This window comes from Wallemia mellicola (assembly GCF_000263375.1).
Source record: "Wallemia mellicola CBS 633.66 unplaced genomic scaffold WALSEscaffold_12, whole genome shotgun sequence".
Lineage (NCBI taxonomy): Eukaryota > Fungi > Basidiomycota > Wallemiomycetes > Wallemiales > Wallemiaceae > Wallemia > Wallemia mellicola.
The window spans coordinates 216,553-244,191 of NW_006531969.1; the positions used below are offsets into that span (position 1 = coordinate 216,553).

The following is a 27,639-nucleotide window of genomic DNA, read 5'->3' on the forward strand; positions in this document are numbered from 1 at the left end:
TAAGTGTCCTTCAATACTTTGTCTTTGTTGTTCTAAATTAGCACAATGCTGTTCTAATTGACTTCTATCCATTGTTGGTGGTTGTACGGTGTTAGGATTTTTGAAACTTCCGATAATTTCATCAGAGGATGCAGAAGATGTTGATTTACGTTTAGCTGGTGTAGAAACCAAACCACCCTCCTGGATACCCATCAAAGTAACAGCTGCGTCATGTTCGTTTTGCTGCAACGCCTGCGTTGCTGGTATACCATGTGGAGTCGATTGCATGAAAGGAACCTGATTAGGTACAGATGACGGCACCCTTTTCCTTCTCTTGATTATCGTCTTTTTCATGTGTACTGGTCTTGGTGCATTGTGTAACTTCTGATAAAGACCACAGGCGTTACACTGCGGTTTACCATCGTCGGTTCTTCGCCAAAGGGGGGTGGTAGTTGTGCCACAGTTAGCACATTGTAATGCTCCGAGTTGTTGCTGCGATTGGAAGTATTGCTGTTCACTTTCTTTTTGTGAAGGTGCTGGGAGAGTTACTGAAGATGAAGGAGGGGCAGAATCAATGCTTTGGTTGTTAGCTAGTGATTGCATTTCTTGTGCTTTATTAAGCTGATGTCTTTGAGCGTTGTTGAACGCTGGACAACCAGTACAGGAGCTAGTACCACCTGTACCGTTGCAGTAACCGCCGCCTGGACAGCTACCAGAAGTCTTGTTGATGTCTGATTGATTAATTGTGGTTGATTGTAAAGTTGTCGGTCTCGGCGTATTTCTGTTCTTTTCATAAAGACCTTATCATATCGTTATCAGTGCATGTTTTTAGATAAGGTAAGAGAAGACTCACCGCAAGCGTTACACAAGGTCTGATCGTTAAGACCACGCCTCCATAGCGGTGTATTCGATGTACCACAGTTCGAACAGGTCGTCTTATTGCTGACATCTGTCACGATAGGCGGGCTATCAGATTTTGTTATCAGATTAAGATTGCTGCTGCTCGCTGTGTCTATCTGCGTCGATCCAGGCGATTGCATTATTTTCTGAGATTATGGCAGTAAGGGACGAGATGAGAGAAGCTCGTGGGAATCGTTCTCGACAAATAAGAAATCAGATATTATAGTTATTTAAAAAATATTTCCCTTTTATAAGCCATATCTTTTACGATCTCTGCGATCTTTATATCGCTTCAAATCCGGCCCACTGATCTTTCTTGGTTGCCCGGATAAAATTTTATCGGCCGTTGCCCTGCGGTATTCTTCTTGAGAGCTGGCGTAGTAGTATACCATTGTGGCGAATTTACATACCCTACTATCTGATTCACTACCCATCGAGTTAGCCCTGATTGATAATCCAATCGGATTTCGGTCTGATAGATAAAACGTGCAGCTGATCTCGATCAAGATAATGCAGTAAACTGATCCGTAGTGGAGAGTCTTCGGGATAGAGAATATTGTGGAAAATCAGAAATACAAGAGGCTTTCTACCTTACAATGACTATCAAACTACTGATAGTAGACCATTATGATTCATATACTAACAATTTACTTAAATTATTAAACCCACACATAAAAGTAAATATTATAAACCACGATAAAATAATAGACTACTCGATTATAGACTCATTCGACGCTATCATTCTCAGTCCTGGCCCTGGCCGGTCAGATAACGATAAGGATTTCGGTGTAGCGAGCAAATTAATAAAGTATGCATTAGAAATGAACAAGCCACTACTTGGTATTTGTTTAGGTCATCAAGGTCTCGCTACAACGCTATGTCCAGATGCTAAACTCTCAACTGTGAAGAAGATCAAGCATGGACATAGAATACCCATACAATTCAGCGATAGTAGACTATTCAACGGTATTCACCGGTCTTTCAACGTCGTCACCTACAATTCTCTCACAATCAGTGACCCAAATGATGCGCTCAAAGAATCCAATCTGAAGGTAACAGCGACAGAATTACATGACAGCGAATCGATAATGGCTTTAGAACATATAAAAGCTCCTCTATTTGGTGTTCAGTTCCATCCTGAGTCAATTGAGTCTGAATTTGGTAGACAGATTATGCAGAATTTCTTAAATATATCACTTGAATACGCAAATGATGTTCAAGAAATACCGCAAAGTGTGATAGATAGTTCATCTATTGCGTTAGAGTCTCAAAAATCGATGCCCAAAACACAACCTGCGTTTAACGTTACCGAGGAAATTGTCGATTTGCCTGTCAATACAGATGAAGTTTTCGATACAAAAGTCCGCCAATTATCAGGATTAGGAAGTATATGGCTAGATTCAGCCAAGCTTGTTGAAGGTGTCGACAGTACGTCTTATCTTGCAAAGCCATCAATAGTGATATCTTATAAATTATCTGATAAGAGTTTAAACATAAAGACAAATACCTCATACCATCAATTTACAATAGATGGCTCATTTTGGGATTGGTTTGACAAATTACAAAGGTTAATAGAAAGTCTAACCAATATGAAAACACATGAGGGATTTACAGTTGGTTGGATCACGGCATTGGGATACGAACTTGGTAAGGAGTCATTGGAAGGATATAGTACATGCCAGACGAAACTTGACGATGTACAATTTAGTAGTGAACAGAATCAAGTTGATGCGCTCCTTCTATTCTGCAATGAGGTGCTAACATACGATCATATCAATAAAGTTTGGCGGCAGTTCGCATTGGAGCAGATTGACGGTATTAAATCCAATGATCTAGAGCTTGACGATGCTATGCGTTTCATTCTTGATAATCTAACCACTACATCAAAGTTGAAAGAGCATTATCCAAGAAAATCTAATCCACAAATCCAAACATTACCATATAAGTGCAAACACACTCCCCAGGCCTACATAAATGCAATTGAGGAAGCTCGAAGACAAATCGAATACGGAGAGAGCTACGAATTGTGTTTAACAACGAGATTCGTAGCTGACGCTAATCACTTAAACCAGGAGGGTTGCTGGGATGTCTACAAGCATTTGCGGTGCTCCAATCCAGCACCTTATGCTGCATTCATCGACATACCGTCCCTCAATCTAGCCATTCTGAGTAGCTCACCAGAGAGATTCATGAAAGTGGGCATTGACAGACTTGTCGAAATGAAACCTATAAAGGGCACAGTGGGAAGAAACAAAGAGGATAAAGAGAATGACTCCTTACTAGCTACCAAATTGCAAAATGATGAAAAGGAAAGGGCTGAAAATTTAATGATTGTCGACTTAATTAGATCAGATCTGCTATCGTTCTGTGAACCTGAAACAGTGCAAGTGCCACATTTGATGTGTATTGAAACGTTTGAGAAGGTACATCAATTGGTGAGCACTATAAGGGGCAGACGGAGGGCGAACGTGGGTGTAGTCGAAGGTATCAAGAGGTCTTTCCCGCCTGGTAGTATGACAGGAAGTCCGAAACTGCGATCTGTGAAGATACTAGAAAAGCTCGAAAGGTCAAATAGAGGGTTTTACTCTGGTTGTATCGGATATATCGGCGTGAATGGATGTACAGACCTATCAGTCGTAATAAGGACGATAGTATATGGTAATAAAGGTGAGTGTTGATGTATCAATTAGGATCTTCTGTATCTAACAGAATTCAAGAACTTAAAATTGGTGCGGGAGGCGCCATAACGTACCCTTCTATAGCTCAAAACGAGTGGGAAGAAGTATTAACAAAGGCTCGTTCAGTCGTTAGTAAATTGATAGAATATTAGACAACTTATTGTATTGATGTGGTATGAATCAAAAGTAATTTTAAACAAAAGAAGGCAATTTTTATCGCTATCCTGAATAAGGGAAAGTAGAATGAATGACTATTGATATCACCTGTTGCTATTCGAACAAAGTTCTGATTGATTGATTTTGACAAGCTTCTTGTCGAATTGACCAGATTTGTATTGTTTGAGTATTCTGGCTAAAAGATCAGAAGTTGAAATACCGTTTGTCCGCCTAGTTGGAATGAACCTTCCTTGAGCTTTAACAAAGGCATAGACGTCTTCATGACCTTGTGCGACGTATGGTTCATCGTCATGAGCGACGAAATCAATATTGTGTTTGTTTATGAACTCCTGGTCAATAACCCAGGGTGCGTCCTCAATAACTTGATCAACCCATCTGCAATTTCTCACCGATTCGGCTCTTTCGAAATCGCTCAAAACCGGTTTGGATTTGTGTTGTTGGCAGGTTGCGCTAGAGCATACGCCTACTATCAAATGAACGTTCTTAAAGGATAATTTGGCTTGTCTGAGTTGTAAAGTATGTCCAACGTGGAAGAGGTCATAAACACCGTCAGCGTAGATTCTAATTGGACGATCTGTTGGAATATCAATAGAAAGCGACTTGCTAACGAAGTCTTGGATTGACTCTGGTGTGAAATTTGAGGTTGATTCATCAGCGAATGTGCTTGTAGAAGCTTGCGGAGGTGGTGTCGAATTGGAATCGACATTCGCTGTAGCTGAGGATTCAACATCACCGTCATAAATTTGGCTATCTGTGAGTGTATGATTGCTCTTGCTAGTAAGCTTCTGCTGTTCGTCTTCTACCAAATTGTGCTGCTTGAGCTGTGGTTCAAAGTCAGAGCTCGAAGGAGTCACCATATCGTTGTCCTCTTCACTGCCGTCCCTAGAGCTAGAGACTAATAAATCTGCTTGATGACGCTTTCTGTTCATCGTTTCGAACAAGGAGCGAGCGTTTTGAATAAAACGATGAAGGGCGATTTACTTGAATTAAGTGAATCTAAGAGTATAATTGATAATTTTACAGCTAAATTCGGTTCTATAAATGGTGTTTTGTTACTAGACAAGTCACATTTCTGTATAGGATGTTAGTCCATTTAGATAACCCATAAAATGCTCACAGTGACGCATTAGCACAGGGTAACTTGAAGAAATCTGATGCATCAGCTATCGCTGAATTAATCGATAACGTCTGCACTATTCCGAATAACGTCTACAAAATTCAACTGTCTCCAAATCGCGGTTTTTTATACCTCCTCAATAACGAATCAATTACGATAGCCATACAAAGTTAAACTGTATTTTTAATGTATTTACGAATATCCGTTGAACTCAGCTTCAATTCAGCTGTATGATCAACCAGTTCTATCATGAACACATCTAACTCCTTTATCTTGTTTTCTTTCCTTTTTTTGTTAACTGTCGTGCGGTTATTTCATTATTCTATGACCTAGTGCAATACATACTAGCATCTGATCCACTTAGTGTCTCTCGAGACACAACAATGGCATCTATGTCTTCATCATCACCTGTTGGACCATATACATCGTTCAGTGTAAACACATAAGCTTCAACATCAGGTCTAAGACGCTTTAAAAATCCATCTACTGCTGCTTTACGTGTTTCTATTGATTCGAGTACATCTGCATCATTCTTACGTGTCAGTAAGTCAGGACCTGTCTTTGTTCTAGATTGAGATATTCATAACAAACAAAACCTCACCTGTTACACCAATGACTACTTTCTTTCTACTGATGTAGGCTGCTAAAGTCAACAAAACCTTATGTCCTGCATGCAAATGATCAAATGTACCACCAAGCGCAATCGTATCGTAAATTCCGCCGTTATCTGGCTTGTGTTTTCCTATTTTAACACCTTCAAGTCCTTCTATTGTCTGTTTGATTGGTATATCCTGCAATTTCGATCCACTGATTGTACTAAGAACTGAAATCGAATTAGATTAATCGTACATCAATAGCATAGATAACGCACCATCAGATGTAGTATACATGATATCCCAATCTGTTAATCTTGCCTTGTACATCCAATCTGATTGCCAAAATGACTCAAACCATACGTCAATGTTACCAGCCCACCAGTTAGATTTATCTTTCCTGTTAGCTATCAATGTACTGTATATTTCAATCAAGAACGCTTGGAATCGCGTAAAACTGCCATGACGTTCAGATTGTCTGGGAAGTTCTCCTGTGAATATCAATCCAACGTCTGTAGCTTTCTCAACTGATTTCTGTAATGCTGTCGTTAGCGATGAATTGAGGTTTAAGTTATCTGGTAATGGTGCTATAATCAGACTACGCATGTTGTTGATTGTAAAGTTGATAGATGATGCTATATCAATATGAGATATTCTACCAGTTTTATAGTCCTATCAACAGAAGTAGGATTTCAATCTATGATCATCAAGGTGTATGTTCGTCGGCTACCTTTCTGCCACGTAAAGTATCACCACTGGTTTAATGAAGTATCAGAAATATGTCTTCTTCTAACATCTAATTATGGATAGTTTGAAATTCTCCACTCACTTACCCAATTCTAATCTTATTTCTGAACGGCCACCACGAACGAAATTTTATCAAGCGTGTCTTAACAAAATGACGCGTTTATTAGTTTCACAAACATCCATTTGTTTATAATGTACCTCCATGAAGTTATCAGAGAAAACGAAACAATATGCATTAGGGACCACCTTGAACTATATTACAACAGTGAAAAAGCTGGAAAAGTTAATAAATCAAATGAGGTAGCTATATCATACACCCTAAGATACATTCTTCAGGTATATTAACCTTGTGTCGACCGGTGGTGGGAGAGTGCAAATTCTTGGGAAGACGTCAATTAGGCGAACTTCGTTAGTCGTACAAATTGAAGGTGGGATAGCATGTGGTATGTATCCGTATCCACTAATACCAACTACGTGTAATGGCACATCCGCGATATCACGATTGATTGTCTCTACTGGACTCATATCCTCGCTATCGCAAACAGACGTCCCGACTGAGATTGGCAGTGATGTTGGGGATTTCTGTGGATGGCAAGTTGTTCCCTCAACTGATGGTTCTTCTGCGCGCTTTTTCCCTTTGTTTGGACGTCTGTTTGACATATTTGTGGTCACTGATAGGGCTTCCATACGTTCACTGCATTCACTGGATTTCTCGCTTTTTGGGGTAGTAACATCCGACGGAACGACAGCCTTGGCGTTCTTCGGTGCTTTCTTCTCGGCGACGTTTTTGTTTGGGATAGCGAGGTAGCTGGCTACCTACGGTGTGTCAGCTCTGTCATAACACGTAGCAGTACCCACGTCGTCAACCTTAAATGGTGTTGGGAACTTGTAAAGTGTGTTGACGAATTCAAAGCCGTCCTTCATTGCACTCTTTCTCTTAGAGCATGCACCAGCTACACATTCATCGGTGGACTATTAATTATCCTTAATAGGACATCGAGTAAGTGCACTTCATACTCACGATGAAGTAGTTTTGGCAACTTTTCTGAAATGTAGGAACAAGCTTGCCGGTTTCCCTAGGCGTAAGTGGCCTCCCCCATTCAGCCTCCTTGATAATTCCGAGTGACACCTTCAACTATGACGGAACTTAGTCAATGTTTTGATAAAAAGCGTCTTACATACCATCTCGTTGAGGATCTTAAATCCACAGGCGTTTTTGCAACAGAACGCGACGCCACTATTCTCGGTATTGGCGAGTCTATAGTGTCATTAGATAGTACAGTTGATGGTATTCGACAAACTTTAAGATATCCTTCAAGAAAGTCCTTGGAGCCTAAAAAGTACTACGTTAATAGATGTTGGCGGTGTTTTCTAGCTACTCACTCCACATTTCTTCTTCTCACGAAGGAAATGTGTATTATTTCTAGTCTGTCTAATGCTAGACTCGATCTCTTTCTTTGCTTTTGACATTGACGAGACTCTTGCTAGTTTATGGCGAGGTGAATAGGATGTTTTAAAATTCAAACGCGTTTATTAGGTCATACACTGAGCGAGTTTTTTCTTTTTTAGGCGATATTTGCATCCTGAATATAAAAGTCAACGATCAAGTATTCCCAAAATCAGAAAATCCAGTTTTTCGTAACGTGTATTTACGGATTCCTGATCATACACACTAATCAGTTTTTCTCATTCAACGATTTCGATTGCATACTGCGTCATTTCGGTGGCATGTGGGATTTGATTTGCGGAATGCATTGAGGACTACGCATCGGATGTAGATCTACAAATAAGCACAATTAGTGCATTCAATCTTATGGGTCACGCTATGGACTCAATTCCGCTCGCTTATTGTTCAATTTCATCCTGGCACTGACTTCACAACTGCCGCATCTGGAATACAATACAACATATCAAGACACTACAATGGGTAGTATACATCCAATTGTACATAGTACTTACTGGATGAAGATTTAGTTTTTGCCCCTGTTCTTATTGGTAGCTTCCTTAGCAGCTGCTTTGTTATTCTTGATGGCCTCTGTCTGCTGCTTCTTTACTTCCTCCTCAGCTTTCTTGATATCATCGACAGATGGCGCCTTGGTGTCGTTCTTTTTGATGTCCTCTTTAACGTCTTTCTTGTCAGATTTGAAATCCTCGAGATACTTTTCCTTCTGACCTTTAATATTCTCTTCAAATTTCTTAACCTCGTCGTTATGTTTCTTTACTTGCTCGTCATGGTCCTTCTTTGCGTCATTAGTGTCTTTATCGTCGACCTTCTTATCATCATCACGAGTGGTGTGTTTCTTTGGCTGCTCATTTTTGCTCTCTTTGATATTCGCAATATATCCCTTTGTCTTCTTTAAGCCTGCTTCAAGCTCCTTTTCATACTTCGCGAGCTCTTCGTTGTAGGACTTATCATTGCCTTTGTATACAGGAATTGGGAGAATAGCGAAATCCTTTGAATTTTAGCTTATCAAAGTGGCTTTAAAATGTACAAACCCACATCGTATCCATCGCGGCGAGCGACATTGACATTCGACCATGGCATTGACCAAGCAGCGACTGAACCAGTAAGGGCGACAATTAATGTTGCTCTAGCGAGATTGAAGTACATTTCTATAGATTGAAAAGAACTAAAGTTGTTATTTAACTCTTCTTTTATATCCCATTGGGCTGTTCTTTTCTCTTTTGAACGCACATTGGGCGTTTATGACGAAATTTTAACTGAGTATTGACTCAAAGCCAGCAAATAACATTATTTTATCCATCCGTCATAAATATAGAGACTATGAAAATTTTTGGATTCACAATTTGTCTCAATATGAGGTAGCACACGTGAAGTCAAAAAATAGTAACGCTTCGGAAACCACCTCCGTTACCAGGGTTATAAATATATTCATTCTAAAAAAGTACTTGCCGTACGCGCAGTATAATCTAAGATAGTAACACATTTTACTAAAAATAAACAACACAGCAATCAATCGAAAACTAAAAATAATGCGTCAAAGAACAGTCCATGTATAGTATGAAAAGAGCTTGATTTGATGTTGTCTATAAATATATAATCAAGCAATTGTAAATTAATTCAAGAAAGATTCCGTATTGATATAAAAGTCGACGCAGATGAATGATTGAAATAAATAATAAAATTCCAATTATTTTAAACGCATGTATAGAATCGCCTCCCGACAACGTCTATACAAATGATATTCCACTTTAAAGAGCGACAAATAATGTTGCGACCATCAATGTAGAGATGGTTACAACTGGGTAGAAGCTTGCAAATGAGAATGCACCTGAGTCACCGTCACCAGTGACGTCTGAAGCAGCTGCACCTTCAACTGATGCAACAGTTGGGTTAGCAATTGTAGCTAATGGTCCTTGTGTACCAGTTACGGTAGGGTTTGGATGTGAGTTAGTGTTAGTGGTTGAAGCAGCTTCAACGTCATCTCCGTAGACATTCTTTACATATTCAGAGAATGTCTCACCTTGCTTAACATCATCGCCAGTTTCGACGTAGAGGTTTGTGGTGTTGGTGGCAGCGTAGAATGGAGCAACGTACTTGAAGGCATCTTTGATCTTAGGGTACATATCCATGAAGATGTCCATAGTTTCACCAGTGATTTCATGAGTCAACATGATAGTACCCTCTTCCTTGAAAGTACCATTCTTGGCTGCGTTGATGACATCCTCGTAGTTCTTCTCAACATCTTCCTTGGATACTGCACCAGTTGTGGCACCGACACGCCAGTCGTTTGAGTCGTAACGCCAAAGTGCAGTTCTCAAACCAAGACCTTCAGCAATGAGACGGATACGGTCATCTACATCACCAAATGGAGGTCTCCAGCAGGTTGGAGTGACACCTGTGACTTGCTTGACAGCCTAATCTTTGTTAGATAAACATTCCAGGTCAATATGTCTACCTACTTGGATGGAATAGTAGAGTTCAGCAAAGGCACCCTCATCATCGAAAGAAGTCATGTAGTGGTGGGACCAAGTGTGAACACAGAGTTGGTGGCCATCGTCCCTACCACGTTGAGCCTGATATGGCCAGTTCATAACGTTTGAACCAATGTAGAACATAGTAGCAGTTAAGTTGTTCTCTTGGAGGAAGTTATAGAACTTGTTGTGTGAGCAGTTTGGACCATCATCGAAACCAAGACCCCAGGTCTCTGGCTCTGGGAGATCAGCAAGATCGTCTGAGAGACCTTCGATCTTTGGCTTTGTACACTTGTTAAATGTGTACCAACAATCTGGGTCGGATTTGTCGTAGGTTGGGGTGACATCTGAGAAATCACCGCTCATTGTACCCTTTGGCTTAATGTTCGAAGGGAGGACTTGCTTGATCTCGTCAAACTTTGCCTGAGCCTCATCATCGCCATCTACGATAGTAGCTGGTTGCCAGATTGTAGGGAATTTGTCTTGGACATCCTTAACAATTGGTGCAGAGTAAGCCTTACATTCAGTTGCAGTGTCTATTAGAGGATCAGCGTCGTCAGGGTAGGGCTAGATAAGCCATACCTGTGCTCTTAGCAGCAGAGGCTTCATCAGTAACGCTGGATTGCGCAACAGCTAAACCGAGTATGCTCAGGTATGCAAGCTTTTTGAACATCTGGTTATGGTTGATGGATTAAAAGACGCCTATAATAACCAAGGCTCCAATAGCGTTCCTAGCGCGACTGCGACACAAATTTATGTGTTTGTCAGTTCGGCTGAGACAACTATATATAGTTTTTACGGTATATTATAGCATAAAATGACCGTACAGTCCTAAGGAACTTCAATCCGCTCAATTATTTCGCTTCGCTGTCGTTACTAAATTAGGAACAGAGAACGCACGGACCATTTGGGTGAAAACGAGGGGTAACCCATGGTAAATAGCCAGAAATTGGGATCTTGTATAGCATGCATTATATAGTACTACAATTTATATCGACGAAGGAATTGCTACCGTGACTCTGACATTCCTGGATAACTTGGCGTAGACGCAAAAGAACATTCTCAAAGTAAAAGAAAGCGTCACACTTTCAGCATCCCATTATCCCCCTTCGCTCACCTTTGCATCGGTTATTGTCACACATGCAGACAATTACAGCCAGAGAACGAGTCTGAAGAAGCAAGTAAAGCATAAAATATATGCTGAAACTTATACACACGCGCAGGAGCAATAAATTTAAAAATTGCCCGACGTCGTCATTTTGGTCATTTGCCCGGTTTTTTCTTCTAATCTCACCGTACAATGGAAGACAGCCTGAGTGACGCAAACGCAGATTTAGGACACAATCTTAGGCTTTCTAGATTGCTGCAGACGTCGCCATCTATTTCAACGTCCCCTGGCAGTTCAATCCGGTCATCGTCTGCAGCCTCTATATTTGAAAGGGGTGAGTATTAGTTTCTAGTGGGAATACGTATCTGACTATAAACAGACATAGAGCCTGGCCATCCAATACACTCTGGTTTCCTAGGCTCTAGGGAGGCTGCCGACTTATCGACTGCACCAGCTTTATCAGGCGCTGTCGAGGCTTTTGTGGGCGGTCACCCTAGTGACTCGATAGGCGTGGAAATGGCAGCATCCAATGATTGCAATGTCCTGAACAGCCCGTCGCAATCATTCATTCTTCCACCGCCTTCTCCGCCAAGTTTAGACACACAGATGGGCAAATTGCAGTCTACGCAATCAATACATTCGTCTATTTTGCCAGCGTCACCGCCAAATTCACCTCCACCAAGCCACCAGCCGCAGACACCGTCCCCGCTCAATCCGCATGCCCAACATTCACCTCGATTGGCGTCACAGAATCAATCATTAGTGGGAAGTAGCTCGACCTCACCAATGCCAGCGAACGTACACGATTCACCTGCTAGTCACAGGATCAGCTTGCTGAGTTACGGCGACGTCATTAGCGAACGTCCAACATCCGCTGTACCACTCCAGACAGCAATCAGCCATCAACATGCACCTCAGTCACAGTTATTGACTGATGAGAATGACAATCAGGCTTCACCTGCCTCAAATTATGTCGAAGAACGCAATAGGGAGCTTGAAAGAGCAGCTCTTAGTAAGGGATTAGAAGCACGTCTTGAAACGTTGTCTTTTCCTGAGAGCGCACAGATCTCGCCACTTCAGCAACCATCTTCACGCAATGCGTCGCCTGTTCCACATCTCCCAGAATCTACCGTTCCTGTCGTGCCATCCGAGGAGAGATTCATCGAGGAGAAAGAAACAGTTACAGAGCGTGGGGCTGAGAGGCTCTCACATCGTATTCAATCATTAGCCAATTAGTGAAACGAATCAGCTATTTCCTTTTAGGTTTCGTGTAAGACGTTTTATGTACATTAATATTTTAATAGAAATATGATTTCCTTAGGAATGTGAAATGATGCAATAGTTTTGATAAGAATTGATATTTACGAAATACTGAGTAATATATTTGAATGATGAATTGTGGATATATAAAAATTAATGACACTACGCATGCGTATATCCAATTGAGTAATCTAAAAAACAAAATGAAACTATGACGTAGTAGGTATCCATTATACCACAGGGAGCCTTCTTAAACTCCTACAATCAAGTAAATGTGAGTGGAAGTATAAGGTAAAGTCTAGAATTAACAATAGAATAGCAAGATGATCCACACACAATCACAAAGAAGACGCTCATCAATTGACCCATCAAAGCTCCAGCCGATGTTCAAGGTATGTACTACTAAAATGCATCGACAATCACTCAATATACCGTCAGGTTGAACACAAACCAGGACCTCAGTTCAACGTCATGTTCATCGGCGCAGGTAACATAAACTTTGGTTCTGACGAAGGTCCTTGGAACCACAGTGCAAGAATAGAGAACAAATGGGGCACCAGATTGAGAGTAACAGCCCTCATTGATCCATCAAAGGAAAGAGCTGATAAGGAATTAGAAAAGAAGAGAGCTTCTTTCGTCGCTGTCGCGTACAACGACACAAAGTGGTTCCCAAACCTGGCGGAAGCTCACGCTAATCTTAGCCCAGCAGAGCAACCGGACGCTGTTATTGTTGGTGCACCACCACAATTCAGAGGTGGTTTGAACCCACCTGCAAATTTGGAGCTTGACTTGTTGGAAAAGTTCCCAGATGCTGCATTATTCCTTGAAAAGCCTGTAACTACAGGTCCTTCAGCAGAAGCCGTAGAAGTTGGTAAGAAGATCGCTGCAGCTGGTAACGTTGTCTCAGTTGGATATATGCTTCGTTACTCTCGTGCGGTACAAACTATGATTAAGATTATCGAAGAGAACAATCTGACTGTTATGGGTACAGTCGCAAGGTGAGATAGCTTCTTCTGCGGAAGTTTTAAGTTGACAAAGAGATAGATACATTGCCGCTTACGAGAAGATCGCAAAGGATGACTGGTGGGACAAATCTCGTTCATGTGGTCCAATTGTCGAACAAGCAACTCACTTTTGTGATTTATCAAGATACTTTGGAGGTGACGTTTCCTTAGATACCGTACAAGCACATTCTGTTGAATGGAACGAAGAGCCAGGAAAGCTTTCAAAGATGCCAATTGACGAGGAGAAGATTAAGATCGAAGATCGTATTCCAAGATTCACAACCGCTAACTGGAAATACGACACCGGTGCTGTCGGTACACTCGTTCATGGTGTCGCACTTCACGATACTGATTACTACACTGAGCTCACCGTATACACGGATGGTCACCAATTGAGACTCGTCGATCCATACAACAACCCTGCACTCTATGTCAGAAAACCAGGTAGCAATGCAGAATCTCACATGAGTTTCGCTAACGATGATTGCTTCTACTCTGAGATTAGCAACTGGGGAGATGAAATTGAGAAGCATGAGGAACACAACCAAGGCGAAGATCTCGATACAAGAATTTTGTCCACTTATGAGGATGCTGTACAATCTTACGAACTTACATGGGCAATTCGTAATGCCGCTGAAGCAGGAAGGAAGTTCCCAGCTCAGAACTAAAGATAATTATGTACTATGAATGAATGATAGCTTATTTGCACAAAAATTTTCATTGTTTGCATTTCAAAGAAGACATAAGACATTTGAAACGTAAAATATCAAGTAATTGTGAAAATGTTTATAATTAAACGTCCTTGTGACTGGTATTGAGCTTCCGCTTATTATTAGAATATGACTTCATTAATTACCGGCAACATCGATTATGATCCAAGAGCGTAGAACGTTAGGGCAAACGGTCGTATTTGATGATATACCCTCCGAAAGAATAGAACAACGAGTGTCTCCTTTATCTGGTTATAGGAGTAAACGACACATTTATAACGCTGCATACCCGCGGACCCTAGACGGAAGCACAACGATCTATCCAAAGAGGAGCATACCGCATCCCAATGAGAGTAAGGCTGAAAAAGGCACTAGAATTTCGTCAGAATTGGACGAAATTGTCAGTGCGAGGGTCAAAGCAGGTGATAAGGAGTCAATGGAGGTAAACGGAGAGCGTATCTATTGCGTCATTGAGCGTCTAGTTCACGAGAAGGCTAGAGGTGATGGTCTCACTTTGATTTTGTGCCACTCAAATGGTTTCGTTAAGGAGACCTGGGACGCGACGCTAGAAGAGCTAATCAAACAACCCGGACATCCTATTGATGAGATTTACTTATTCGAATGCGTTAACCACGGGCAGAGTTTCCTCCTGAATGCCTCCAAACTTGGTTTGGTTTGTAAGTGAGAGTAACTTGGAATGCTATCTAACAACCAACCTAGTCGACTGGTCGGATTTCTCACGTGATATACTTACTTTTTTGACTTACTATTTACCACAAACTTTCACTTCTGAAGATTTACCAACAAAATTACCCTTACAACACACACGGACAGGTCCGTGGAAGAACTTTGAGAGTACCCGCAAGATTACCCCTATTGGACACTCTTTGGGTGGTACGTCACTGTAAGTTGATTCAACAACTTGATGCATTTACTGACAACATTAGCGCATTGGCGTATGCAGAAGCACCCAAGCTGTTTGGACCAGACGGATCACTCATACTTATTGATCCTATTATACGTATACCAGAACATCCGTTAGAATTTAAAGCAGGCGTGCAGCTAAAAACAGGATTGAAGACACAGATACCAGCACAACTCGCTCTTAAGAGGAGAGACAGATGGGCTACCAAGGAGGAGGCCTTCAAGACAATGACGAAATCAGCGCTCTTTTCACAATTTGATAAGAGAGCGTTGCAAGCGTACGTTGAATATGGTACTATGGAAGATGAAGATGGGAATGTTACATTAGTAACAGACAAACTCCAAGAAGCTGCAGTCTTTGCTGATGATTTGGCATTCTTCGAAGGTAGTTCCGCAATAGCAGAGCTGTCTACCAAGATAAAAGTGCTAGTTGTTTTAGCATCAAAACCAGGTCCTATCACAGCAGTACGAGATGAAAAAGAGAAGGAAGCTATCTTCAAAGGCACACAAGTCGAGGAGATAAATTCAGGACATTTGATAGTACAGGAAGTACCAAATAAACTTAGTAAAGTAATAAACAACTTTATAAATAACAAACTGAGTTGTAAACTTTAAAACATACCTTTATTATCAACAACCATTTTAAGAAGAATATCGAGGATGTCCAAATGTGCAGGAGTTGAGTGTCAGCAAGCGAATGCTAAAATGCAATGTCCAAAGTGCAAAGACCTTAATATTTCGTCCTTCTTTTGTGGACAAGATTGCTTCAGAAAGAGTTGGTCGGTTCATAAAGCAACCCACACACAGGCGAACGATGTGAATATGATGAAGTTAGCAGCTGCACTCAGGCAGTCTGGTTCTGCTATTGGCGCTGGTGAACCCTTAGAAGACGGAGCATACGACCCGTTCCCAAATCATCCATACACAGGCAAACTTAGACCACATTACCCACTTAGTCCAAAATCTATCGTACCAGATTCAATTACTAAGCCAGATTACGCTAAAGATGGTACGCTTAATTTTATCAAGTCGACCTACGGGTGAGTTTGCCCAGGATATTAACGAATAACTCACAGGAAACCCACGCGGTGAAATCAGATTGGCGAAGGGTTTAGCGACTATCAAAAGGTTATCTCCTGAAGAAATCGACACAATGAGAAGAGTTTGTCGCGTGAGTAGAGCTTTTGTTATCGGAAATTTTTCTCAATAGCATACGCAGCTCGGTAGATACATACTTGATAAAACTGCTCAACAAATCAAACCAGGTGTGACATCAGACGCACTTGACAAATACATGCATAAACTCGCTATCGAGAACGGTTCATATCCTTCCCCATTGAATTATCACGGCTTTCCAAAATCAGTATGTATCTCTGTAAACGAAGTTATCTGTCATGGTATACCCGACAAACGTAAATTTAAGGAAGGTGATATCGTCAATTTAGATATCAGTGTATACAAAGATGGTTTCCATACTGATTTGAATGCAACTTACCCAGTTGGTTCTGTTGACGATGCTAGTAAGAAACTTATTGAAGTTACTAGAAGATCGTTAGATAACGCTATCAAGATCTGTAAACCAGGTACACCATTTAGAAATATTGGTAGTCAAATACAACCAACCTGTGACAAGGAAGGTTTCTCAGTTGTTAAAACCTACACTGGACATGGAGTTGGTAGGGAATTCCACCAAGCACCAACTATTCTCCATCATGAGAACATGAGAAGCAAGGGTGAAATGAAGCCAGGTCAGATATTCACAATTGAACCGATGGTTAACGCAAGCAAGAGTTATCATGTGGATCATTGGAATGACAATTGGACTGCTGTTACAAGAGATGGTGTTAGAAGTGCACAATTCGAAGAAACTATTTTAATCACTGAAGATGGTTGTGAAGTCCTGACAGCTGCTGATGATTACGTACCACCAGCTGAGCATGTTAAAATCCCTACTATAAAATCTGATCAAGATGTTATATCCATCCAAGATATTTAGTAGACATATATGCATTAATTTATAGATTTTTCACTCTTTATTGAGCTACTTGAACTTGTTGGTTGTGATGCTGTATTGGTATCTATGAAACTGTGCTCTACCTTTTCGAAGTATGGTTTAGCAAGTCTGATATTCATCTGTATGGCTGATGGTGCTAATATAGTTTAGTTACTTATCTTAATAGTGTGAAAACTCACAAATGTTGGTATTATCGGTTATTACCAATATGTAAGTATTTACTGTGAGTGGTTCAAGGACTGCATTGTAATATTTTTCTGATATTTGCATAGAATTGAACTGATTGTTGAGTTTAGAGCACGAGTGCTTGAAAGATTTGATAAGCTGACTGATCTTTTCGAAACGGTGTCTCGATAATTTGATATTACGGTTCGTTACGTTGATGTATTCCTCGTCATTGTCATCCTCATCTTCAAGGTCGATCTCTTCTTCTCCGTATTTATTAAGTGTCGTTTGTCCAATAACAAGAAAAGTTGTCCTCTCGAATAAGACAACCTCGGTTGCATGAGCTTGTCTAGCGAAGTGTGTGAGCGCTCCAGTCATTTTACTAGAAGAAGGGAGTAACTTTGTCACAATTTTTGACCATGCCTTGTAAAGTGATTGATCCCATATACTTGTCATAAAGCACTCAACTTCGATATTATCATTGTATTTTATTATTTGATCAACAGATTGAAAAATTTCATTTCTGCGTCTATTGAAGACAGCATATATGTCCTGCTTGCTAACTAAATCCATTTTATTTACCAAGATAAAGACTTTAAGGCTATCATTGTCCTTTCTATATTCTTTTAAACCTTCTAAACATTGTGAGAACCAGCTTAATTCATCGCTTGATTGATTCGTTGGTGTCGTAACATCAAAAACGTAAATAAGGACGCCTACATCTTTGAACACGTCTGCGCGTTGATGCGATATATAACTTGATAAGAAATTCGTTTGTCCACCGCAATCCCAGATGTTTAGACTGAGTGAACTGAGGAGTTGTAGTGATTGTGCTTCTATTGAAAGTGTAGCTTGTACGGTAGAGGTTGAATCGCTTGATTGGCTGTTGCTAAGAAGCTCTTAGGAATTGTAAGAGAGTATCGTCTATGACTCACAATATAATACTTCGCATGGAAGTTTTACCAGATCCTTTGAATAATTAGGAAACAGTTCAACTTCCTAATGAAACTCACCTGATTTACCCATAAGCAAGACTTTCTTCTTCATCTTGATCGTCGATGGCAAACGAAGAGCAAAGGAATAATTTATGGAATTATCTAGGATTCTCCTCAGATTTGGGTATCGGTGGTAGTCGTAGTAATTATACTCTCACTTCAGAGCACACTGTAGGGACAGGACTACCCACTCTACAAGGAACTCAACAGCAGAACGTTATCGAACGGCATTATAACAACCATCAACCTCATTACCCAACCAGCCAACAAAACTCTTCCGATTCGGACGCTTCTGGAGAATTCGACGATAGCTTATACGACCAAGAATCGCGTAATCTACGCGAAAATAGAATAAAGAACGATTTTGGTGGCGCTATTAGCCCTGCTTATATAAATGATACACTTAATCAACGTACTAAACGCGATAAACAGGGTAGCAATCCAAAAGTAAATAGTAATGGTCATTCGCTACGCTGTGCATACTGTGCAGGTGATTACGATCTTAATTTTAAAACAAACAAACCAGAAACTATGATCACCTGTGGTCAGTGTCAGTCATCAGGTTAGTATATATCTTCTGAGAAGACACGCTCTGACATCACAAAACAGCCCATCCGACTTGCTTACATTTCACGCCCACACTTACGCAAAATACTCTGTCATACAACTGGTCATGTGTAGATTGTAAAGGCTGTGAAGTCTGCAAGAATAAAGGAAATGAGGATGATATCATCTTCTGTGATCTTTGCGATAGAGGCTGGCATATGCATTGCTTGAATCCACCAATGAATGAACCACCAGCGGGTGACTTCGCTTGTCCAATCTGTTTACATGCGGGTAAAACGCTCTCGATGCAACAACCAGCACAGGCGCTTCCACAACAACAGCAACAACACCAGCAACCACATGCATATTCACAACACCAGCAACATCAACCATACCCTAATGCTATACAGGCTAACAGTGGTGCAAATATACCATTACACTCACCACTGACATCTTATGATTTCCACCCACCCCCACCTTTAATCGGAAACCTGCCGACACCTCAGCAATCAGCTACAATCCTCAATGCAAGTAAGGCAATGCTTATGGGTAGACCTGCCCCACCTCTTTTTCCAAATTTTTCTCCAATCGCTCCTGCAGCTCCAAAACAATCCAAAGGTAGAGGACGACCACGTAAGATACTGCCTAATGGTCCATTGGGTGTTCCTATGACACTTGAAGAGAGAGAAAGGGAGAAAGCCATGATAAGGGAAGAGAAAGCTAAAGCGAGAGAGGAGAGAGCTAGGCTGAAAGAACTGGAAAGGGAGAGGGATAAAGATAAACCAAAGAATCCAGTCGGTAGACCGCCAGGTCCTCGTGCATCTCTGAGTGCACCTAAACGTGTCAGTACTTTTATTGTCATTGATAGCGACGAGGATAAGATGCTTGAAGACAGAGTTCAAAATGAGCAGCAGCAAGGAGTGAATCAATCAGATGACCGGCAGCAACAGTCAGTGGAAATGCATCAAGGAGAACAACCAATGGAAGGTGTTGAAAGTGCACCTGCCGCTGGAGTAAACACTTCTGCTTTACCAATAAATAAGTCAGAGAATCAGGAAAAGAAGGTTCCACAAGGTCAAGCTCAAGCTGAACCAGAAGAAAACGATAACGATGATCTCTTCGGCGGTGTGCTAGATCCATACGAAGCACAGGTTACCTATTCGACACCACAAAAAGACGACAAGGAGAGATTCGAAATCGCACGTCAGAAAGCAGACGTGAGTAATATTTATCTATAATTCCCTATCACTAATTAAACATCAGATGAAACTGCAAATAAAACCAAAGAAGCAACAGCAATTCTTATCAGCGAATCCATCTACGCCACAAGCCGAAGAGCATAAATCGAAATCACCACCAATCAAATTCCTTCGATTTGGTAATTATGAGATACAAACGTGGTATGCAGCACCATACCCAGAAGAGTATACGAATTTGCCAAGTGGTAGAATGTTCATATGTGAATGGTGTCTCAGTTATCGTAAATCTGAATTTCAGATGAGCAGACATACACTCAAATGTAAATATCGATACCCACCTGGTGATGAGATATACAGGAATGAAAATGTCAGTATATTTGAGGTTGATGGACGTAAGAACCGAATATATTGTCAAAACCTCTGTTTATTAGCGAAAATGTTCCTCGATCATAAAACCCTTTATTATGATGTTGAACCGTTCTTATTTTATATAATTACAGAACACACCGCCAATGGTGAAGAATTCGTTGGATATTTTAGTAAAGAGAAGCGTTCAGGCATGGGATACAATTTGAGTTGTATTATGACACTTCCAATTAGACAAAGAAAAGGATGGGGTATGTTTGCAATAGATTTCAGTTATTTGCTATCACGCAAAGAGGGCAAAATAGGTACACCTGAAAGACCGCTTTCAAAACTTGGCTTTTTGTCTTATAAAAGATACTGGACGACGGCAATCTACAAAGCACTCTTGAGTACCGAGCAACCACACACATTAGGTCAATTGAGTGAACTAACTGGTATGACTATTCCAGATGTGACTTTCACATTACGACAAAATCATCTCATACATTCTGTCATTGTTGGTGATGAAAAGGACTACGTGAATGAGAATAATACCTATAGGACTCGCACTAACAAACCACATCTCGAAGAACATCCAGAAAGAGCCAATAATGATGATCCTACTAGCGTACCAGTACCTGCTCCTAACACTTACAAGATTACTTATAATAAAAACACACTAGAAGCATACCTCGCTAAAGATGCGGCTAAAGATTACGTTAGACTTGCTCAAGATAAGCTTAGATGGCAACCATTTATTACACATCAATCTCAATTGCCACAATCTACTACAAATGAGAAAACAGAAGAGGATAAGGAGAATAAATCCATCGCAAAAGATGTAAATATGATTGAGAACGATCAAGGATCTGACAAACAAGACGAAAAGCTACATGAGAATGATGAGCAGAATGCAGGAATAATCAAGAATAACAATCAAGATACCCAAGTAGCAGTTTGAGTAAAATTAAAGAACAAAATATTCTTGTATTCTTGTAGAAGTACATGATTTTTTTAGAAAAAAAAACATAAAAGCTAATATCCAGTAAGCAAAAAGAAGAAATGGTAGTACATTGACACTTTGACTATAAGGAGGAGTTGTGTTGATGCAATGAAGAAAGAATTGTCGTTAATAAGTGTTCGAGTATGATTTTAATCTATGAGTTCTTCGAATCTCGTTTTCTTTTTATATTGTGAATCGATACTATCATCATCGATAGCTCTCTTGGCTGCAGCTGTTGCTATAGCGACGGGTGATGCTCGTCCTTGATAATTACTATTATTGTCCATTGCACCCGAAGCTAAAATTCCTTGTAGCATGTTAACATAATTTTCATCTGACATTCCCATGCTAGCTAATGGATTAACAGTTTCACCATCATCACTTGTCATCGCTTGAGCAGCTAATGTAGCTGGATTATAGTTTAGCTCTTGACCGTTCGGTACTGATGTAGGAGCAGTTGATTGAGCTTGTTGATCCTGTTGCCATACAGTATTCTTGCTATCTGAAGAACTTGATGAACCTGATGACTGATTTGGTATAACGGCCTGAGCTGTTGACTGCAAAGCTTCAGAAATTGACTGATCTTTGAGTGGTGGTAAGCCAAGTGCCCTTGGTACTTCACATAATTGTTGCATGGTTTTCAAATGCAAAAGATGTTTCTCAACCATACCAAATAATCCCTCCTTGGTGAATGGCTTTGGCAAAATATCATTCATACCATGACTAAAGTAATTAAGTATGTCGTTAGGATTACTATTACTTGTCATTGAAATAATTGGTGTCATTGGATCAAATTGTCTAATTAAATTGGTTGCAGCTACACCATCTAAATTTGGCATAACTATGTCCATCAAGACTAAATCATATTTTGTGAAGTTCATCTTGTTGACAGCTGAAACACCATCATCCGCGACATCAATTGTACATCCGAATATTTGAAGGAATTTACTTGATAATTTCCTACAAACTGCATCATCCTCAACAAGTAAAACTCTTGGTGGTACTGTCCAATGAGCTTGAGGCTTTTGTAAAGTAGTAGGTGGACCCTCAGGTTCAGTTTTGACTGTAGATGTAGATGCACCCAAATTTGAAACTTGAGGTGCTCCTTGAGCCATATAAGCATTATTGTCACCATCTCTTTGTCTCAATTGACCGAAAGTGAATACTTTCAAACCTTGAGCGGATGGTTGAGAAGCAGTTTGAGGATGAGGACCGTGTACAATCTGCGGCTGTGGTTGTGATTGAGGTTGTGGCTGAGCTGGTGGTGTTGCCACTGGAGTTGAAACTCTCTTACGTTGATTATATGAAGAAATTTTCCTATTCAAGTCACCCATCTGTGAGAAGGTACTTGAAGCTGCTTCCTTATATTTACCAATTAATCTATTAACTTTATCATTATCAACATAGTTATTTGTTTTCATGTCTTGTTCTATAAGATGTTGTAGAATATTTTGTATTTGTTGATCCTGATTAATGAGATTCCTTTGAAATGACATTATGCCATTGACGACTTCCAAATAATTAGATTGTAAATTGTCAAATTGTAGATTAGTTTCTTGTTGATTTCTATTCAAATTTTCAATTTGTTGTTGTATATTAGCAATTTCGTGGAAAGTGGATTGATTTTGTAACTCTTGTGCGGCATTTGTAGTCTGCTGTTGAACGGTAGGTTTACCCTTGCCTGTAGGAGCCTTCCTTTTAATATTTTCAAGTAAATGACGGCAATTTGCCTTAAATTCTGGATGCTTGAACTCCCAAGTTTGATCACCCCATGGTTTCTCCTCTCCCTCTTCCCTTTTCACTTTGTGAAAGTCGTATTTGTTCAATTGCCTGACAAACGAAGCAAAATTTGAATGTTTGAAGTGGCGTGGGAGAATTAATTTTGTGAAGTCATTCATTTCCTATAGTAGGTTAGTACAATAGCAGACAGGCTATATATAAACCTTACCTTAACAACGAATGTCTCCCCTGAAGGTGACCAGCTGACTACAGAGTTGTACTGAGAATCCTCTAGCATCCTATATAGACATTAGCTAGATGCTTATAAATAAGCTGTAGCTCTCACATAAATAACTTCCTAACGAAATCCGAGGGTCCCGATGAACTGTTATTGCCGGTGGCTTGTGAGCTCTCGTCTGGCTTTGGTTTCTTCTTCTGCTGTGGCTGAGATAGCTGATTAGGTTGCCACTGTTGTTGTTGCTGTTGCTGCTGCTGTTGCTGTGCCCCATTGTCCATATAACTCTGATTCCTATCAATTCGTTAGGATAACGCTAGATTAAAAGTCTAACGAACCAGCCAGTGGACCAATTAGGCGGTATATTACTAGCTGAATAATAACCCGTTACCGGGAAATTATTCTGATAATCCATATCGTCGTTCGTCGTTTCTGATAGGAGTACATTTACCTATTTCAAGGCGGTGCATGAATAGAAAATTTAAATAATTGGTATAAATTTACAAGATATAAAGCAATTACATTCTATCTGCTATTTATAATGGCAATTGACTGAGCACTGTCTTTTTTAGTAATCTATCAGCTCAGCTCAGCTCATGACTTACACCTCTTCTCAATCTCATAATATTCAGCATCTTTATCTAATTCAAGCGATTCCAGTTGCTCAGATAATCCTCTCTCATATGTATTCATTGGTAGATAGCTCCTCGCCCTATCGTCATTACCATTTCCAGCTATTTGAGCATATGACCGTGCTGAACCCTTACTATTAACGTTAGAAGTTGCAACTTTCTGTTGAGAACTTCCTGGAATTTGTGGTGGTGACTTTGTTGGACTAACTGAGAGGTTTATCTTAAGATCTGGGTATTGTTGCAAAGACGCTGCTGCTATCGCTTTCGCATTCGTATCATGAACATGAGCAACAGACTTTGAAGGCGGTTTAGGTGCTCTCCCTGATGATTTATCCCAACAGGATTCTCCAGAAACAACGAAAATAGGCATCTTAAGCGACATCGCTGTTTGTATTTCGTTGAAGCAAAGTGCTTTCATAGTTTCAACACGAGTAGGTGGGCGTGGACCGCCTCTAGTTAAGCATTTCGGGCCATTCTTACAAGTGTTACGTTCTGCCCAATTTGTAAGACCACATTGAGCACAGACCCAGTCTCCGAACTAGAATAATATTAGTAATAGAGTAAGTATAAACTAATAGACCCACCTTCCAGAAGTAATCAATAGTAATGTCGTTTCTTCCAATTTGAGCGAGATGTCTGATAAGTAATGGTGACGTTTGATGGGCCTTGCTACCAACTCCTGGTAATTTAAGCTGATTCGGTGTGAGATGTTGAGGAATATCGCAATAAATTGGCAAGTAAGCGATTGTAGATCTTTCTCTTCCAACGCCCTTGAGTTTTAAAAGATCATCGATCGCTTTAACTTCAAACGAACCAAGTGAGGGTCCTAGCCATTGAACCAATACTAATACGATCTTCCTGTCATTAGCTCTAGCAAATGGAGGTGCAGGTAATCCAGATACACTGAGTGGTGGACTCAGTGGCGGTGAGTTGAAGTTCTGTGAGACGTTGATATCGTCTAAGCTCGTCTTTGGATTCAATACGCGTTCTCTTATTTTATCGTAATAGTTATCCATTCTACAGCCGATAAAGCCCTGGTCGTACGAGGGAAAGTTATGATGGCTGTATGTCATAGTTGTCAGCCCACCGAAATCTAGAATTTCATGGATTTTTTAATTTATTGTTTGTCTTATAATATAAATGATATACGGCAATTAAACGATTATACCATATCTTTTATATCGTCGTGTGAATATTTTAATATCCGCCAAACCGCATTGAGTTGAGAGATGAATTGCATTTTCGTCTACCTCCCTTGTTTGTCATACTAGCAATATAACTATCTCTTCTATATCTTCACTTAACATCTTGATCTTCAACATTGATGAGCTAATTATGCTCAAAACGTTATTCACACAGCAGCAAGGATCAACAACGCGTTAGTTTCTTATTTAGTGGTTTGATTTATCATTGATTATATTTACTTAGCACCAAACACGCCGCCTGTACCACAACTCAAAAAGTCAATTCTGAAAGAGAACGGTACACCAGCGAAAGGGAATTCAGTTAGATTCTTCAGTAGAGACGCATCCTCAATTGATAAAACCAAAGAGAAGGAGAATAACTTTGCATCCTTAGATTTATTAGCAAACTCACCAAATCCGTTTTCTAGAGCAGTACCCGCGAACCCACCTAGTACCACAATAACAGAGGATTCTCTACAAATTGAAAATATCAAAGACATACCTAGATCTTCCCCAGCCAAGTTGAAGAAGGGTACAAATGGTGATATTGATATTGAGCGCGTAATATTGTTAGAGGAAGTTGTCAACGCACTCAAAAATGAGTTAGAAGTAGAGAAAGAACGCCATCATAGTTCTCAAGAAGAAGTACAAAGGTTATCAAATGTTTTAGACAATAATGACGTAGAAAATCAACTGAAATTAATGCAGAAGTCTTATCAAAGTTTGAAAGAGAAGATAACTTCGAAGATCCAACAACATGAAAGTGAAATTGAGAATTATAATGAAAAAATCCGTCAATTGGAGTTATCAAATCAGTCAGTTGAATCTACCAATCAAATGTTAAATACGACAAACTCAACTTTAGAATCTGAAAATATATCCTACAAAGAGAGTATAAGTCAATTGCAAGAAACTAAAAAGGATTTAGAAATAAGTTTAGACCAACTACGGAGCGAACATACTAACGCAGTAAACGCAAGGGATGAAGAAAGGGCGCATTCGGACAACTTGGCAGTTAAATTGCACGACTTGCAAACAAAACTAGAGGAATTACAAAACGTGATCGCTAGTAGATCGAATGAACAGATGTTAAATCAATTGAAACAATTGAAAGATAACTCTATGAAAGAGATTATCGAATTACAAACAGAATTGACTCGTCAAAGGGAAAAATCTGAAGCCCAGATATCCACATTACAGAACCAATTGAATGAATCATTGGATGAGCAGATAAAACATGAACACAAGAATAGTACACTCAACAATCAGTTGAACGAAATGGAAAATGAGCTCAGAAGTGCAGACGAAGCGATAGCTGAGGCATCCAATACCCACGAGGTCCAATTGAATACACTCAGAAACGAGTTGTTCAGCTTACAACAACAGCAACAACAACAACACAATCCAGATCCTGAATTATATGAAGAATTAGAATCACTGAGGATGCATTCAGTTAATTTAGAGAGGGAATTGCAAGATACTCATCAACAATTGTCACAAGAGAGATCACAATATGGGGGTCTCCCAGAAAAATTCGCACAATTGCAAGCAGAACGTGATAATTTAGAAGAGTTAAATGAGGGTCTCGAGAAAGCTCATATAAGGTTACAGAAGGAGCTTACAGGCTCAGGGAAATTTCATGATCAAGCACACATAATTGAGAAGCTTATGAAGGATCTAGAGAGGTATAAGCAAGCTCACAATAATGACCAAGTGGTTATATCGAAGCTGCAAGATGATAATACTAGATTGAATACCGACTTCGAAAATATCAAGATTGCTTTGCAGGCGAAGCAACAAGAAGTTCATTCTGTGAGTATATGTGGAAAGTAAACATTTCATCTAACATTTCCAAGGTGCGAAGGATATCTGGTGTTCAAAAGTTACTTACAGCAGACGACACGATAAATACCTCTCGACGGACATCGAGAAGATCATCAGGATTTGGACGTCCATCACGTCCATCATTATTAAGACAAGAGAGTACGCCATCGCAGGAAGACAGGCCGTCGGAAGTGCTACGACGTTCTGTCACAACTCCATCTACAACGGTCCCACCCAGACCACCTACATTGATGGGTGGCAGGAGAAGGCAATCTGAAAATATGCGTACATTCTTAGGTTCATCAACTTCCACAGTTAAGCCCTTAAATCATCGTGTAGAGATAATAGAACCAGATTCACCACCAGTGAATGATACGCATAGTTCAATCATGTCATACGGTCAAAATCAAGATATACGTTCACCTTCATTCGTTAATAACACTCAAGATGCACATTCAGAGCTAGAAAAGATGGCAACTTCTGAGTTGAGTTTTGATAGCTCGACGCCATCTTTGCCAGAACCATCAGAGCAACTTTCGTTTGATGTGGATATATAGGACATTAAGTTAATTATTCGTTTTGTTAGTTGTATTAATAAATAAACAAAGTTATATTTTACAGTAAAGTACAATACTGAAATCTCAT

General features: G+C 40.1%; 15 protein-coding genes across 15 annotated transcripts; 7 read left to right on the forward strand and 8 right to left on the reverse strand.

The window, feature by feature from the left end:
* Positions 1-288: 288 nt before the first annotated feature.
* WALSEDRAFT_11805 (iron transporter biosynthesis regulating transcription factor) lies at positions 289-908 on the reverse strand (the record flags this gene model as incomplete). The annotated part of the gene is made up of 3 exons (XM_006958670.1): positions 289-458; positions 687-779; positions 833-908. Coding segments are annotated over 3 exons (339 nt in total), but the record flags the coding sequence as incomplete, so codon positions are not given.
* Positions 909-1,475: 567 nt separating this feature from the next.
* On the forward strand, positions 1,476-3,709 carry WALSEDRAFT_38979 (ADC synthase; the record flags this gene model as incomplete). The annotated part of the gene is made up of 2 exons (XM_006958795.1): positions 1,476-3,546; positions 3,597-3,709. 2 exons carry the CDS (start codon positions 1,476-1,478, stop codon positions 3,707-3,709), a joined length of 2,184 nt encoding a protein of 727 aa, XP_006958857.1.
* A 12-nt stretch (positions 3,710-3,721) lies between these two features.
* On the reverse strand, positions 3,722-6,200 carry WALSEDRAFT_60621 (Nucleotidylyl transferase). Its single transcript, XM_006958796.1, has 5 exons — positions 5,723-6,200; positions 5,453-5,674; positions 5,197-5,406; positions 4,852-5,149; positions 3,722-4,806 (listed from the first exon to the last, which is right to left on the reverse strand). The coding sequence occupies exons 1-4, from the start codon at positions 6,048-6,050 to the stop codon at positions 5,022-5,024; spliced, it is 888 nt and encodes a 295-aa protein (XP_006958858.1). The 5' UTR covers positions 6,051-6,200; the 3' UTR covers positions 3,722-4,806; positions 4,852-5,021.
* WALSEDRAFT_32895 (hypothetical protein) lies at positions 3,724-6,199 on the reverse strand. The gene is given in 6 exon segments (XM_006958797.1): positions 3,724-4,806; positions 4,852-5,142; positions 5,159-5,164; positions 5,197-5,406; positions 5,453-5,674; positions 5,723-6,199. 1 exon segment carries the CDS (start codon positions 4,661-4,663, stop codon positions 3,818-3,820), a length of 846 nt encoding a protein of 281 aa, XP_006958859.1. The 5' UTR covers positions 4,664-4,806; positions 4,852-5,142; positions 5,159-5,164; positions 5,197-5,406; positions 5,453-5,674; positions 5,723-6,199; the 3' UTR covers positions 3,724-3,817.
* WALSEDRAFT_69332 (hypothetical protein) lies at positions 4,700-5,025 on the forward strand (the record flags this gene model as incomplete). Its single annotated transcript, XM_006958798.1, has 2 exons — positions 4,700-4,817; positions 4,865-5,025. 2 exons carry the CDS (start codon positions 4,700-4,702, stop codon positions 5,023-5,025), a joined length of 279 nt encoding a protein of 92 aa, XP_006958860.1.
* Positions 6,201-6,747: 547 nt separating the features above from the next.
* Positions 6,748-8,172, reverse strand: WALSEDRAFT_60622 (hypothetical protein; the record flags this gene model as incomplete). The annotated part of the gene is made up of 6 exons (XM_006958799.1): positions 7,575-8,172; positions 7,493-7,524; positions 7,374-7,449; positions 7,213-7,326; positions 7,050-7,163; positions 6,748-7,007 (listed from the first exon to the last, which is right to left on the reverse strand). Coding segments are annotated over exons 1-6 (681 nt in total), but the record flags the coding sequence as incomplete, so codon positions are not given.
* A 1,023-nt stretch (positions 8,173-9,195) lies between these two features.
* Positions 9,196-12,552, reverse strand: WALSEDRAFT_32899 (glycoside hydrolase/deacetylase). The gene is made up of 4 exons (XM_006958800.1): positions 11,615-12,552; positions 10,710-11,569; positions 10,116-10,663; positions 9,196-10,070 (listed from the first exon to the last, which is right to left on the reverse strand). The coding sequence occupies exons 2-4, from the start codon at positions 10,798-10,800 to the stop codon at positions 9,405-9,407; spliced, it is 1,305 nt and encodes a 434-aa protein (XP_006958862.1). The 5' UTR covers positions 10,801-11,569; positions 11,615-12,552; the 3' UTR covers positions 9,196-9,404.
* On the forward strand, positions 11,428-12,471 carry WALSEDRAFT_64775 (hypothetical protein; the record flags this gene model as incomplete). Its single annotated transcript, XM_006958801.1, has 2 exons — positions 11,428-11,569; positions 11,615-12,471. The coding sequence occupies 2 exons, from the start codon at positions 11,428-11,430 to the stop codon at positions 12,469-12,471; spliced, it is 999 nt and encodes a 332-aa protein (XP_006958863.1).
* Positions 12,553-12,818: 266 nt separating the features above from the next.
* On the forward strand, positions 12,819-14,167 carry WALSEDRAFT_29107 (hypothetical protein; the record flags this gene model as incomplete). Its single annotated transcript, XM_006958802.1, has 3 exons — positions 12,819-12,887; positions 12,934-13,493; positions 13,540-14,167. The coding sequence occupies 3 exons, from the start codon at positions 12,819-12,821 to the stop codon at positions 14,165-14,167; spliced, it is 1,257 nt and encodes a 418-aa protein (XP_006958864.1).
* Positions 14,168-14,214: 47 nt separating this feature from the next.
* Positions 14,215-18,348, forward strand: WALSEDRAFT_32902 (methionine aminopeptidase). The gene is made up of 8 exons (XM_006958803.1): positions 14,215-14,886; positions 14,930-15,113; positions 15,157-16,142; positions 16,210-16,304; positions 16,353-17,283; positions 17,327-18,201; positions 18,248-18,283; positions 18,328-18,348. The coding sequence occupies exons 3-5, from the start codon at positions 15,794-15,796 to the stop codon at positions 17,127-17,129; spliced, it is 1,221 nt and encodes a 406-aa protein (XP_006958865.1). The 5' UTR covers positions 14,215-14,886; positions 14,930-15,113; positions 15,157-15,793; the 3' UTR covers positions 17,130-17,283; positions 17,327-18,201; positions 18,248-18,283; positions 18,328-18,348.
* On the forward strand, positions 14,370-15,748 carry WALSEDRAFT_64777 (hypothetical protein; the record flags this gene model as incomplete). The annotated part of the gene is made up of 3 exons (XM_006958835.1): positions 14,370-14,886; positions 14,930-15,113; positions 15,157-15,748. The coding sequence occupies 3 exons, from the start codon at positions 14,370-14,372 to the stop codon at positions 15,746-15,748; spliced, it is 1,293 nt and encodes a 430-aa protein (XP_006958897.1).
* WALSEDRAFT_54758 (ras-related GTP-binding protein-like protein raga) lies at positions 16,353-18,359 on the reverse strand (the record flags this gene model as incomplete). The annotated part of the gene is made up of 4 exons (XM_006958804.1): positions 16,353-17,283; positions 17,327-18,201; positions 18,248-18,281; positions 18,326-18,359. The coding sequence occupies 4 exons, from the start codon at positions 18,357-18,359 to the stop codon at positions 17,144-17,146; spliced, it is 1,083 nt and encodes a 360-aa protein (XP_006958866.1). The 3' UTR covers positions 16,353-17,143.
* A 12-nt stretch (positions 18,360-18,371) lies between these two features.
* WALSEDRAFT_38994 (hypothetical protein) lies at positions 18,372-21,358 on the forward strand (the record flags this gene model as incomplete). The annotated part of the gene is made up of 3 exons (XM_006958805.1): positions 18,372-18,869; positions 18,917-20,070; positions 20,117-21,358. Exons 1-3 carry the CDS (start codon positions 18,839-18,841, stop codon positions 21,356-21,358), a joined length of 2,427 nt encoding a protein of 808 aa, XP_006958867.1. The 5' UTR covers positions 18,372-18,838.
* A 191-nt stretch (positions 21,359-21,549) lies between these two features.
* SrrA (response regulator) lies at positions 21,550-23,769 on the reverse strand (the record flags this gene model as incomplete). The annotated part of the gene is made up of 4 exons (XM_006958806.1): positions 21,550-23,301; positions 23,349-23,418; positions 23,466-23,648; positions 23,693-23,769. The coding sequence occupies 4 exons, from the start codon at positions 23,767-23,769 to the stop codon at positions 21,550-21,552; spliced, it is 2,082 nt and encodes a 693-aa protein (XP_006958868.1).
* Positions 23,770-24,037: 268 nt separating this feature from the next.
* Positions 24,038-25,064, reverse strand: WALSEDRAFT_60625 (hypothetical protein; the record flags this gene model as incomplete). Its single annotated transcript, XM_006958807.1, has 2 exons — positions 24,571-25,064; positions 24,038-24,524 (listed from the first exon to the last, which is right to left on the reverse strand). Coding segments are annotated over exons 1-2 (975 nt in total), but the record flags the coding sequence as incomplete, so codon positions are not given.
* Between the last annotated feature and the right edge of the window lie 2,575 nt (positions 25,065-27,639).

Excerpts from the sequence above, each read along its gene's own strand:
- WALSEDRAFT_32895 (XM_006958797.1), bottom strand. The coding sequence starts at position 4,663 with ATGAACAGAAAGCGTCATCAAGCAGATTTATTAGTCTCTAGCTCTAGG.
- WALSEDRAFT_60621 (XM_006958796.1), bottom strand. The coding sequence starts at position 6,050 with ATGCGTAGTCTGATTATAGCACCATTACCAGATAACTTAAACCTCAAT. Across the intron at positions 5,675-5,722 it reads CATGTATACTACATCTGATG|TTCTTAGTACAATCAGTGGA; the intron begins GTGCGTTATCTA and ends ATTCGATTTCAG. Across the intron at positions 5,407-5,452 it reads AGTAGTCATTGGTGTAACAG|GTCCTGACTTACTGACACGT; the intron begins GTGAGGTTTTGT and ends GAACAAAGACAG.
- WALSEDRAFT_32899 (XM_006958800.1), bottom strand. The coding sequence starts at position 10,800 with ATGTTCAAAAAGCTTGCATACCTGAGCATACTCGGTTTAGCTGTTGCG. Across the intron at positions 10,664-10,709 it reads CTCTGCTGCTAAGAGCACAG|ACACTGCAACTGAATGTAAG; the intron begins GTATGGCTTATC and ends ATCCTCTAATAG. Across the intron at positions 10,071-10,115 it reads AACTCTACTATTCCATCCAA|GCTGTCAAGCAAGTCACAGG; the intron begins GTAGGTAGACAT and ends AACAAAGATTAG.
- WALSEDRAFT_32902 (XM_006958803.1), top strand. The coding sequence starts at position 15,794 with ATGTCCAAATGTGCAGGAGTTGAGTGTCAGCAAGCGAATGCTAAAATG. Across the intron at positions 16,143-16,209 it reads GCCAGATTACGCTAAAGATG|GAAACCCACGCGGTGAAATC; the intron begins GTACGCTTAATT and ends AATAACTCACAG. Across the intron at positions 16,305-16,352 it reads CAATGAGAAGAGTTTGTCGC|CTCGGTAGATACATACTTGA; the intron begins GTGAGTAGAGCT and ends TAGCATACGCAG.